The sequence below is a fragment of the Sturnira hondurensis genome, unplaced genomic scaffold (assembly GCF_014824575.4).
Source record: "Sturnira hondurensis isolate 20B ecotype Veracruz unplaced genomic scaffold, ASM1482457v3 Scaffold0000396, whole genome shotgun sequence".
Taxonomy (NCBI): Eukaryota; Metazoa; Chordata; class Mammalia; order Chiroptera; family Phyllostomidae; genus Sturnira; species Sturnira hondurensis.
The window spans coordinates 7,296,340-7,309,293 of NW_028073027.1; the positions used below are offsets into that span (position 1 = coordinate 7,296,340).

The window sequence follows — 12,954 nt, forward strand, 5'->3', positions numbered from 1 at the left end:
TATCATATTTCCCCTTTCATTCTTACAAGATCCTCCTAATTGGTCTCCCTGCTGCTCCAACCACATGGTCCTTGTTTCAATTTCTTAAATATACAATGTTTCCTTGGTAAATATTTGATAAGTAATGCTGAAATGACTGCTGCTTCTTTGTCAGATTGGATGATAAAATATATTTATTATGTCCTCACATTGGACCTGGGCATATGGGTATCTAGTTGGTTGGTTTGTACTGGGTTGCAGACTAATCTTTAGAAATATGACTTTAGCAAGTTAAAATGTTACAGTACTATAGTATGTGTTTCCACAGGATGTACCAGATGACCTTGATGGTGCCCCTATTGAGGAAGAGCTTGATGGTGCACCTTTAGAAGATGTGGATGGAATTCCTATTGATGCTGCTCCCATTGATGATCTTGATGGAGTCCCTATAAAGAATTTTGATGATGATCTTGATGGAGTACCTTGTAAGTTCTAATTTCAGACTGATTAAATCTAGCTAATAAGTTCGATTCTAAAACTTTCATTTTCATACAAGCTCATGTTGAAAAAGGTTATAATTTCTGCTCAAGGTGTCAGACATTAACTTTTTTCTGTTTCTTATTTCTGCCTTTTCAAAATTCATATAGCCAGTAATACAATGAACTATGCCAAGAAGGTTTTCTTGTCACATTTATTTGTTTGGACAGTTAGCCTTTTATATGAACAAATTTTTCCTTTTGTCTTAATTGTCAGGAAACTATAGGTAGAATTTTATGCTCATTGTTTTCGTAATCTCAGGTGCCTGGTTTGATCAGTTCTGTTTTTATTATTAGTCTTCCTAACTAATATGTTCAGTTTTTTTAGCTGCCTAAAATCAGCTTTAGAAATAAAAATTATACATAATCGTCATTACATGTGAATTATGTTAAGATAGTGAGCAATTTCTGAAATTGATGGTTTAAACTGTAATTAAGTAAAGGTATCAAATATTATTCTACTTTCTTCTCCATTTGCTTGAAATAATAACCTATGTGTTCTGAGTTGATTTATATACTATTTAAAAATTGGATTTCAGATGCAGAGAATTAGATTAGTCATAATCCTTGTTTTTGGCACTCGAGTTATTGTAGGTTCATGTGTGGCCTTACTTTACTTTTTAATAGTCCATTGCGGCAGTTTCCAGCTCTGTCATCTCATGGCACACATAAACCAGTGCTAAGATTCTGGGGAACACCAGTGACCAAAAAAAATAGGTGTAATTTTGGTTCATTCACACTGAACAGCTGTTAATTGTCTGTTGGCTGTTGCCATTTTTTAATCTTGCAATCTATGGGAAAAGAGGTGAGTGCCTCTGACTAAATAGTCAGGTATTATTGCAGGTTTTTAAACTTTTGGGGACACACCGGTTCAAATTGCTGTTACAGTAAACACTCATAGACTCTAGAAGTTAGGGTTATCCCCTAGAAGTTAGGGTTAACGGCTTATCTTCCCTCAATAGTGGATGCGACTGAAGACTCAAAGAAGAATGAGCCTATATTTAAAGTTGCCCCTTCAAAATGGGAAGCTGTAGATGAATCTGAATTGGAAGCACAGGGTGAGTAAAATCAAATACTGAGCTTTAGAAAACTCAGTACTTGGATATGTTTGTGTGTGTTTTCCTTTTGTGTTTTACAAAGTTTCAACCTTAAAACCCAATGTTACCACATTTTATGATTAGTGGCTAAGTTTTCATTGTGGTGGTGGTTATAATTCCCTTGGATCTTTTAGTTTTTGTGCTTTGAGAGTAATTAGAGAAATCACTAAAAACCTTTCAGGTAGAAAGCATTTCAGTAGAAAATGTAGAGGGGGAGACTATTTGTAAATTTACTTAGTGGTGAGTTTCAGGGAAACTAAGCTTTGACCCTTCCATAGTGCTTATTCTAATCTGCCTTTCCTACTTGCTTGGACATGTATCCTAGTGCTTATAATCTGTAATTGTTACTATTTGTAGGTTCTAATGAAATACATTTTAATCATTCAGCATAGAAATAAGAATAACATTATTTGTCACTTCATGAATGTGAATAAAGTTATAGTGTATGTGTGAGGAGGAAAGAAATAGATTTAGCATAGAAATGGCCATTCAGAAAAAATAGATAAAGGTAGATAACCTCTGTAATATAAAATTTCAGTTCTAAAGCTGGGTTTCTACTGTGCCGCTGCAAAAATGCTAATTTACCTTATGGAATTACAGCTTTTTTTCCTTCTCTTCAGCTGTAACAACTTCTAAATGGGAGTTATTTGACCAGCATGAAGAATCAGAAGAAGAAGAAAATCAAAAGTAAGAATCTAAGTTTTGAATATACCTAGCTTCTTTTACTGCATATGTGTTCCCTTTTTCATTAAAAGGTAGCGAGGAGGGAAACTTCACTGTTAAAAAACTTAGGAGGATCATTTTTAGTTCTCCATTGTTTTTCCAGTGAATAAAGAGCTTTAGATTTCTGGTAGTGCTACATCTGGTTACACTTTGCTTTTGAGTTCAGGTATTACATTCTCACTTTGTAGTTGCTAAACAGTCACTTGCATTTATTTTAAATCTCTGTTTTGGCTTCAGAGAAAGTGATTATTAAGATGTGAATGGCAAGGTTATACTTCTTTTCTTTTGGATTGTACATTGCTGGAAAAATGCATGTTGCATTGAGACTATTCTGTTCTTTAAATGTAAAAACCTCAAAAGAACTAAGATTAAAAGGAAGAGATGTTTTCCTTTAATGTATTAAATTATAATTTTAAATTTTGCTGTTTGGTAATCACCCAAAAATTGTTTTTTGCATTTAACACCAAATGTAATTATAGGAATCCTTGCTCCCAATTCTCCTGGAAGTTTATATTACTAGTTCTTAGATAGTACTTGACACCTTTATAAATCATTGCAAAGGAAGTTAGTATTTTTAAATAGGAAAAGAGATGGCATCAAAAGCACTAAGCAGAGGTTTTGTGGTTTTTTAAATCTTTTTCCTTTTATTGCTCTCAAATGGAAGAGTGAACAAAGGGACCTTTGTGTCCCAGCAGGATTTGGGCATAATATGGATTCAGTAGATGGGTATCAGTACCATTTACATCTTTAAGGAGATATGATTGATCAGTATTTGTGGAAACACAGTTTGATATGATGAGGAAAAGTTAGCAGTAATTTCCATAAACGTTGGTGTGATTAGAACAAGTCAGCAATGGTTCTGACAGAATATTTACAAAATACAGATGTGGTTTGCTGATGGAAGTAGCTATCTGAGGCTGTTTAGGAGTATAGGAATTGGGAACAGTTCAGTTTGCTGTAAAACAGTGGTTTTCTTAACCCTTTATATCTATAATCCCATTAATAAACATCTCATTGTGGAATCATTACTTTAAAAACAAGTATGTATACTCATAAAAAGAGTATTTAATTTAGGGGAAAGTAAGGGTAGAAAAGCTATTGCAGAACTCAAATACTGTTCTATTGGTTTTGTTTCTAAAGATTTTTTTCCCATAAGTTTGATACTTGCATTTATGTTTGGAATATAAATGCATTTTAGCAGTGAGTAGAATAATCATAGATTCATATAATAAAGCATGGATCACTAAATTTAATTTATATTTTGATCTTTCTAGGAGCTCTAAATCATAAAAGTAATTTTATGAAAGTACAAAGAAAAAAGTTTTCACATACAATTTTCTGATCCTTGAAATTTTCCTGTCTCTCACTACTGCTCTCTAGTGGCTGAATCCAAAATGCCTTTTTACTAAGGAACTGCTTTTTGGACAATTACTGTATTGTGACAGAAATGTGATTTTTAAAAAATATATGGCACCACCAGTGTTTTAGAGAAAAGTTCCAAATAGTAATATAGCATAAATTGAATGAATTCTGTATATGTTTAGTGTCTTGAATTTCCATTTCTTTAAAGAAAAGGAAGATGAAGCTGTGATGAGATCTGAGCCTTAAATTGGTACCATAAGAACTGAACTCAAAACCAGCTAGAATACATTGCTTGGGCCTTGAAAAATTAAAATAGCAATTGTAAAATATTATATATTTAAAATTATTAAGTGTAGTATAGCTCATTTAATGTCTTAATAATATGGTTAATGTTTAATGTCTTGTCATCTAGATCCTTTCTCTTATATACAAAAACATGCACATCTATTTTAAACATAAACTATACAATACTGTACATAATATTTCTGACCTGTATTTATCACTCTAGTGTCGTGGGTATTATTTCATGTCAGTCTGCATATTTGTCTGCTCTGTAGTCATCTATGTTCAGAAGCAGTTATTCAGATGAGTGCACAAGAAAGTTTACCAAGGAATATTTGAAGTTGCTAAAAAAAATTTAACAAATGTAAATAACAGATTGGAATTTAAACATTTCCATTACATAGATATCAGAATTCAATGAACTGTGTCATGTCCTTACTGATTAACTCTTTCCGGAGTAATCCTTCAATAAACATCTGCATTTTGTGCACACACACGCAGTGTAACCTTTTAGATGAGATTGGGTGTGTTTAGGGTGGTATGGCCATAGACAATGTAACCTTTTAAAAGCATCCAAAACACTTGAAAAAATTTTAGGCGCCACAAAACAAGAAGTTCTTGTTTTAAATGTTAACTTAAAAATGCATTTAGAAAATGTCTGACAAATTAATTAGAAATATTGAAAGGTTTATTTTTTATTATTTTTTAAAGATTTATCTGTCTTATAGAGGGGAAGGGAAGGAGAGAGGGAGAGAAATATCAATGGTATGGTCGCCTCTGGTGTGTTCCCTGCCAGGAACTGGCCTGCAACCCAGGCATGTGCCCTGATTGGGAATCGAACCGCGGTTATTTGGCCCGTAGGCCGGCGCTCAATCAACTGAGCAATAGTTGGTTTTGACTTTTTCTCTTTAAATATTGTATTGAGTTGTGTCTATATGTGATGTTAATGATTTGTGAACTCTAAGGGTATTAAATTTATAAAGCATTTTAGTTATATTCTGGAAAAGACCTTTGGATGAGAAATTAAAAAGCTAGTCTTTTCTTAGTATCTTGTCTTTTCTGATTCTAAATTGCCAGTACTTTATTTTTATCTGCCTTGCTTAAATTTTTCTCATTCAGTGTGAAAGTCTTATCAGATTCTAAAATAATTAAAATTTTATTTGGAAAGAATTTGTTTATACCGTCTTCACATTATTACAGATAGTTTTGTTTATGTACTAAAAAGACTCCTACTTATAGTAGAATGTATTTAGTACCCAAATACCAATGTATACAGGCTTCTCGGGCTCAAGTGCTAAAGAGAAAGGGCATATTTACTAGGCTGAGCCAGCAATATTAGTATTATAATGTTGCTTCTTAGGAACTTGGTTTATATACATAAACATTCTGAGTTTGTTTGGGTTTGGGTGACTTGATTTGCCCAGAGTTAGCAGATACACATACAAAGTCCAGTCCCAGAACACACAACTCCTCCCTTTTTTAAGCCCCTCATTTTTTATGCTTAAAGAACATTTTCTAAATCTTACTCTAACAGTGGTGACCAGCTTTCCATAGAGTGCTTCTTGTCTGTTTCAACTAGATTGCTTCTGGTTCTTCTTTGTATCCCTTCCCATGGTAGTTGCTTCATCATTTTCTTATCCGACAGAACCAGCACAACTTTCAGAATTATTAGTGTGTGGCAGTATTTAAAATTTACACAATGGTTTCCTTATTCCTAGGGTTATATGCTAATCAAATAAGGTCTCTGCATGCTGCATCATTTCATAGTAACTTTATGATCCTCAAACTCATGTATTCTAGCTTATTGTTTCTGCTGAAGGAAGGGTAAACATTAAGGTGAATGAAATCACTCTGAACTGTGATTTTATTTAACTGCTGCAAGGAAAGCTTGTTGCAGAATGAAAGGTACACCTAACATAAGCACAACTTTTTAAAGTGTGTTTTATGTTGAAGCCCCAACTTTTTCTGTGGAGGAAATGTAAGTTTCATAAAATTATCTCTATTGCTTGATCAGATATTTTGTAAAAAATGTTTTGAATAGCATCGTCTTATGTTTTGTTAACGTTATTTAACCTCTAAGGTAATTTAAGCCAGAGTATAAAACACTTTTTTCCCTGCCTTGACGAGCATTGTATTCTGCTTACTTCCAAAGTCAAGAAGAAGAAAGTGAAGATGAAGAAGACACTCAAAGTAGCAAATCTGAAGAACATCATTTGTACTCTAATCCAATCAAAGAAGAAATGACTGAGTCCAAGTTCTCTAAGTACTCTGAAATGAGTGAGGAAAAACGAGCTAAACTTCGTGAAATCGAGGTTAGTATTGCAGTGACACTTAAATTACACTGACCTTTCTCTTCTTTTACTGAACTAGGCTTCCTCTTGGAGTCGCACCTTGGTACATCCTGTTCCCTCTCTGCCTAGAAACCATTATAACAGCTGACTTCCTTCAGGGCTCTTTGTGCACGCATCCCTTCTCTTCCTGTATCCTTTTCCTTACTCTTCTGGATTTTCAAACTTCTCCTTGTTTATCTCTGTTGTGATTTTACATGTATTGTGATATGTGTATTATGTTTTGTAGGATTTTTTTTTAGCTTGTTTGCTTGCTTAATGTCTGTATTCCCCAATAGGCTGTGATATCCACCAGGGGAAAGGACCATGTCTATTTTCTGTTTATCATTGTATCTCTAGTGTCTGGCACATAGGAGATCCTCTGAATTACTTATATCTGGCATTATGAGGTCCATTACAGTTTGAATCTACGTAGTATATAACTAAGAAAAGTAAGACATTTCTGGCATGTTCAAGTTGTATATATTTATTATAGTAGGCTATTTTTTTTTTTAGTATATATGTACTGTTAGTGATAAGAGGAGAGTAAACATTAGGTGGGGCTTAACAGTGAGGAGGAGAAAAACTTAAGGGAGAGTCCAGACTATCTCCAGCAAACTTTTCCCTCTTTCTATCCCCTCCTTTTTTAATGCCTCTATTTATTACCAAGGGTTTTCAGACATGTTGGAGTGAGAAGGGTTTTATAACGAGAACTTCCTGTTCTTACCCCAAGGTGATGACACAGTCCCAGTAAATGTTAGCAGTAGTTAGCAGTCAGTCTGTAATTTCAGATGTGCACAGTAGTGATTTTTAATGCTCTGTCCATTCATTCATTTAACAGGGTTTTTGTGTTTTTTTTGTTTTTTTTTTTGAATACCTAGTCTGTGTCAGTGTTACTCCTCTTACTCACTAATAATGTCTGTTAACATTAGTTACCTTATTTCCACTTCTCTCTACCTGTTCACCACTGGGCTGCTACAAGTTCTTGTCCACCTTTCTCAGATATCACCAAGCCAAAAAGTTAGTAGAAGGCATTTTGTTTTAACCTTACACAGAATCATGTGTCAGTTATGAGTGTAGAGGATGGATTTCAAAGTTAAGTTGATTCATTTTTCCTGGGCTGTATCAGTTATGCCCTTCATGGAATTTGTAACTCAGAACTCCTTCCAGCTTTAGTGAACTCTGCCCTACTGACCTGATGGAATTATTGGAGTAGAAACAGAGACCGAGTTCACTAAAGATGTATTTTCTTTATAATTGAAGTGACATTTTGATAATTAAAAATGCCAAAACAACTGATTGTTCTCAAATGTTTTCTTTATTGGTGTGAAGAGAAGAAAACTATAATGTAGCTTTTTTGCGCATTTGGGTGGTTTTTATGAACGTTATTTTCACACTGTGTTTGTATTTTTGTGATGTCTGTGCACATACACCCCTTAGTATACACAGTGTCATACTTTGTGTTCTTTGACCCTCCAGCCTCCCCTTTCTTTGCTAGACACATGACAGTTGTTTCCTTTGCTCTCGTAGTGCTTACCTTCACAACTTTGTTGGGATTTGCATTGTGAACCAAATTCTAATTTTAAAATGTAGATACCAAATTTGTTATCATTGTGTTTAAATAATAAGTTCTTAAGGGTGTGAACCATAGTCCGGCCTTTGGAGCCATCTCACGGGGCAGTGCCCAGAGTGTGCGGGTCCGTGCCCGATGGCTGGAGCACTGCAGAATTTGGCTTGTCTGACCAGTGGATTTCACATAAGGGAGTTTTGTGTTGATGTTACATTCGGACCGAGTATTTATCAGTTGCTACCTTGCTTTTTCTTTTTATACACTTTTTCAAATAAAAGACATTTTTTAAATTGAATTTATTGGAATACAGGTTTTAAATATACAACTCAATAAAACATCGCCTTCACACTGTGTAATGAGCCCATTCCTGGGCCCATTGCCCCAAGCAAAGCCTCCTTCCATCCCCATTTTCCTCCCTTTGTCCACCATCACCTGTCCCCACCCCTCTTTCCCTCAGGCCATTACCACACTGTTCCCTCTGTGTTGTCTGTTGTCTGTGTCTCTGGGCTCTTTATATATGTTGTTTTTACTTAATCCATTCACATGCTTTCATCCAGCTGTGAGCCCCCTCCCCCCCCAGTAGCTGTCTGTCTGTTCTGGGTGTCCATGCCTCTGTTTCTGTTTTGTTTGTCAGTTTCTTTTGTTCATTAGAGTCCAACATATAAGTGAGGTCATATGGTATTTTTTTAAGAAGGAGTAAAGCAGTACTTGAAAAACTAGAATATTGAAAAACATTCATCTCTTACCTCACAGCTCAAAGTTATGAAGTTTCAGGATGAATTGGAATCTGGAAAAAGACCCAAGAAACCAGGCCAGAGCTTTCAGGAGCAAGTAGAACACTACAGAGATAAACTGCTACAACGAGTAAGGACTAAATATCAATAACATGTGTTTTAGAAAGTTAACTTGTTTGACTACCTAGAGTATTGGTATATTGGTGTATTAAGGAAAATATATTTCAAATTACATCCTTGGATGTGTGAATAACGATACTGGTAGATAATTAAGAACATGTGAAGTTTGATGTATTATAGTTATTTCAACTTGGAAAAGTGTTAGGGCCGTAGTATAATGTTTTATTGTAAGTACTACCTATAAACAAGAAAATCCTGCTGGGCGTATGGTTGGAAACTGGAAGACCCTGTAGGGAGAGCGTTTGTGACAGTGAGACACCAGCAAACGTGAGAAATGCCATAGAGACAAAAAGGTAGAAGTCGGGGTTAAGAAAGTTCACTGAGGACTCGTTTCTGTTGTTTCCAAGGAGGGACAGTGAGTGGCAGCCTACTTCATTGGTGAACTCTAAACTTTTGAGGGGCCTGATACTCTTGTACATTTGGAAATCTGTAGGGGTATGTAGAATTTTAGAACAACCCATGTAGTAATTATTGAGAGAACCCAGGAATTTTATCCTGGCAGCTATATCTTGACTTACATAAAAAAGATGATACAGAAAGAGAAGTGGGAAAAACCTAAAAGGGAGACTGTCACTACAGAGCTGTTAATGGTGTGGGACTGGTGTTGGGAGCAGCAGCATGGCGACGCACCTTTGGCACTGCGGTTGGCCTCTAGGCTCCTGGGACCTCTCTGCCGTGTGCTTATGCAGCCTGCTTTTTCTCTGTGAAACTGGGTTGGTGGTCCCAATTTTGCAGGATTGTGAGTTAGATAATAGCTACTGTTACATTTTATTATTGAATAAAAATGCTTATAATATTTTAAGTATAGCTTGATTTCTATAAATTTTCAATGAGGAAATAACATCCACACGTCACCAGAGGAAGTTAGTCCCCTCAGCTCAGTTTAAATTTGTACTCTACATGATGTATTTTGAATACAGATAAATGAGATTTGTATAAAGATGCTATGTATCTGCACCACGTGAACCCCTTTGGGAATGGCGGCACATGTTGATCTTTATGGGAGACCGACTGTACTTCGGGATGCTCGCCGACCCTGATGGCAGTGCTACACAAATGACCGTTTTAGTCCTCCTGCATTCCAGATGGCAGTTGGAAAGGAGGCTGTGTTTATTGAAGGTCTCTGTGAGGGATCAGCAGGCTGTAGCCATAACCTGATTTTTGTAAATACATTTAACAGATCACAGCCATTCTCCAGTGGGAAAGATGAATACTTTTGACAGTACTGTATGGCTCACAAAGCAGAAAATATTAACTATCTGGCTCTTTGCAGGAAACACTTGCCAATATCTGATAGAGGTTTCTTATGAGCTATCAGATGCTTTCTTGATACATACAAGTCAGAGAAATTAAATTCCTTTCAGTGAAGATCTGAGTTGGCTCCGTGGGGTCATTGTCTGTAGCCTCTCCTTCAATTGTATAATGAATAGAAATTATAATTTCAGGTGAGAAGTGGCAATTGTAGCATCTGAGGGTAAGGAAATAAGTTTTTTCTATTCATATAGTTGTATGGTCACATAGTCAGTTTTTAGTAACATAAGGTAGGATTTAAAATTTCCAATTCAGTTGCGACTTGTCTCTCACTAATAAGATTTTCTGATGGATGATTATTGTAATTAGCTGTTTCTCCTTTTCAGTCTATTGCTTTGGTAATAGCTCTCTTTTGATTAAATCAATTTGCTGTACAATTAGCAGCGCTACTATTTTATTGGTGTCTGAGATGGCAAGGTCAATGTATTGTTAGTTTTTTTCCAATTTCTCCATAGAGGGAGAGGCAGCACTGTACAGATGGAAGCTATGAGACTTAGCCCTAGAGCTTCAGCTCTAACCCAGACCTCATTCTGTGTGACCATGGGCGTGGTACTTAACCTTTCTGAGTCTGTTTTTGTCTCTAGAACTGGCATGAAAGTACTGTTCCTATGGGTGTTTTGAAAGGAATACATGAAATGGTATATGGAAAGTTGTTTAGTAATTGCCTGGCCTATGGGTAAGCACCTGGTAAATATTTAGCTATCTCTGGTATCACTCACTGTTAATATGCAAGGTAAGTAGAAGAAATGAGTATTTCTGAAAGAGTAGGAAATATTTTAAAAAGTGGTATTGTACATTCAGTAGTAATTTAAAATGAGATAAGTACAATAGAAGATAAAGTATTATGTAAATGAGGTCAACTCAGATTGGTATTTTTTAATGACTTAAGTATTCTTTTAAAAAAACAACAGGAGAAAGAGAAAGAATTAGAAAGAGAACGAGAAAGAGATAAGAAGGATAAAGAAAAATTGGAATCTCGCTCCAAAGACAAGAAGGAAAAAGATGAGTGTACTCCAACAAGGAAAGAGAGGTATGACGTTTCTCATTTAGTACCTGTACTGGTTTTAGGGTTTAGAATGATGTTCCATTTTGTAATATTTTCATCACCAATTTCAACAAACTAAACTATTTTTTCATGATCAACTTGTTTGGCTCCTACTTACAGGAGGCAGAGTTAGCTGAGAGGTGGGACAGTTAGTTGGTACTTGGCTTAGGTAACTGGAGCATCATCCTTTTATCCCCTTACATGGTTTATAGTGTGCCTTAACTAAGAGTTCAGTTACCATATTAGGTATCAAATGTAAGGCTTAAATTACGAAACAGCTTGCTGCATCTTTCTTGTGCTTCCAGTGTGAGCATTCCTTAGTTTTCATTTTTACTTCCATAGTCCCTAAATGTCTGATTTATTAGTGAAAATTGCTTCAGTTAACTTTTTTCCTAAGAAAAACCAAGTGAATGCAAATAAAATTCTGGCTTAGTCACTCTACACATAGTTACAAATAGCATAGTTATTGATTAAATAGTAAATCTATTACTTTTTATCATTACTTTGATATAATTTCAGTTTTACAGAAAAGTTGCATGAATAGAGTAAGAAATTTCCAGATATCCTTCACACATGTTCCCCCCAAATGAAATATTTCTACTTTTGCCCAGTTTTCTTTTTTCCTTCCTCCTTCCCCCAACCATTTAAGAGTAACCTGCCAACATGATGCCCCATTTTTTTTACATAATCCACAGTAAAAGTGTAGCATTAAAAAACTTAACTGCTTAGAGACCTTGCTGAAATTTTGCCCAGTGTCTCTGTAATCTCCCTCATAGCAAAAGAAAATCCAGTTTAGTTGAATTCAGTTTTTTGTCTTGATCAGTCTGTCTTTAAGACTTAATTGGTTCTCGGTATAAAGGGCTTAGAATGCTGTTGGAAGATAACATCACTAAGGTTAGTGAAATGAAGCTAGTGTAAACTAGTAGGAGTTAATGGCTAATCTACTAGAAAGAAATTGAGTATCTGATCCTTTGCTCACTATGGACTGTTCTGGGGGCTTTGTTCCATAGGAAAAGGCGACACAGTACGTCCCCTAGCCCATCCCGCAGTAGCAGTGGTAGACGAGTGAAGTCCCCGTCACCAAAGTCGGAGCGGTCCGAGCGTTCAGAAAGATCTCATAAGGAGAGCTCCCGGTCCAGGTCATCTCACAAAGACTCTCCTAGAGATGTTAGCAAAAAGGCCAAAAGGTAAATGCAAGTTGTTTTTTGCAGTATTTCAAACACCAATTTCCTTGTCACTCCACCAGCTTTTGAAAATAATTTGGTTGGTAGCCATTTTTTTAAAAGGATTTCAGGAAAAAAAGTAAAAACCAAAGAGAGATCCTTTCGTTTTAGAGTATGCCTTCCCACCTTCCCATACACATCTCGGGACTAAAGCACAAGAAGGCTTCCAAGAAGTAACCACCAGGAAGAGTTTTAGCTGCTTTACTTTTTGTTTTATTCTTCTTTAGTTTATAGAGAATATTCTTTGATTTTTGTCAAGGCTGAAAGAAAAATGCATCTCCTATTCCTCCTGCAATCTTAATAGCATGTTCTTGGGTAGATACTCACGAAAATAAATACCATTTCAGTGTGTAATTTAGTGTATGCTTTGTCCTTGTAGTTCCAGAAAAGTGGTTCAGAAATGTTTTATTTATCTGGTGCTGTTTTCTTGAGAGCTAAAACTTTACTATTGTAAGCATTTTACTAAAATCTTTACAAAATAGATAAGTACTTGTGTATATGTCTATATGTATACATATAAATGCACTTACTTATTTGTTTGGCTGTCTTTATGAACAGCACTCACAAAATCATGCTTTCTCAGTA

At 35.5% G+C, this 12,954-nt stretch overlaps 1 protein-coding gene across 6 annotated transcripts in view; it reads left to right on the forward strand.

The window, feature by feature from the left end:
- Positions 1-12,954, forward strand: part of U2SURP (U2 snRNP associated SURP domain containing) — a 45,097-nt gene that overhangs the window by 30,825 nt on the left and 1,318 nt on the right. For 3 of the 6 annotated variants that reach the window (XM_037040334.1, XM_037040337.1, XM_037040349.1), the window contains 7 exons: positions 308-464; positions 1,478-1,573; positions 2,233-2,299; positions 6,132-6,291; positions 8,630-8,740; positions 11,013-11,131; positions 12,157-12,333. In XM_037040334.1, coding sequence (XP_036896229.1) covers positions 308-464; positions 1,478-1,573; positions 2,233-2,299; positions 6,132-6,291; positions 8,630-8,740; positions 11,013-11,131; positions 12,157-12,333 — 887 coding nt within the window. Of the gene's footprint in view, positions 1-292; positions 465-1,477; positions 1,574-2,232; positions 2,300-6,131; positions 6,292-8,629; positions 8,741-11,012; positions 11,132-12,156; positions 12,334-12,954 lie in introns of all 6 variants that reach the window. The other 3 variants (XM_037040327.1, XM_037040331.1, XM_037040343.1) reach the window with 2 other exon arrangements.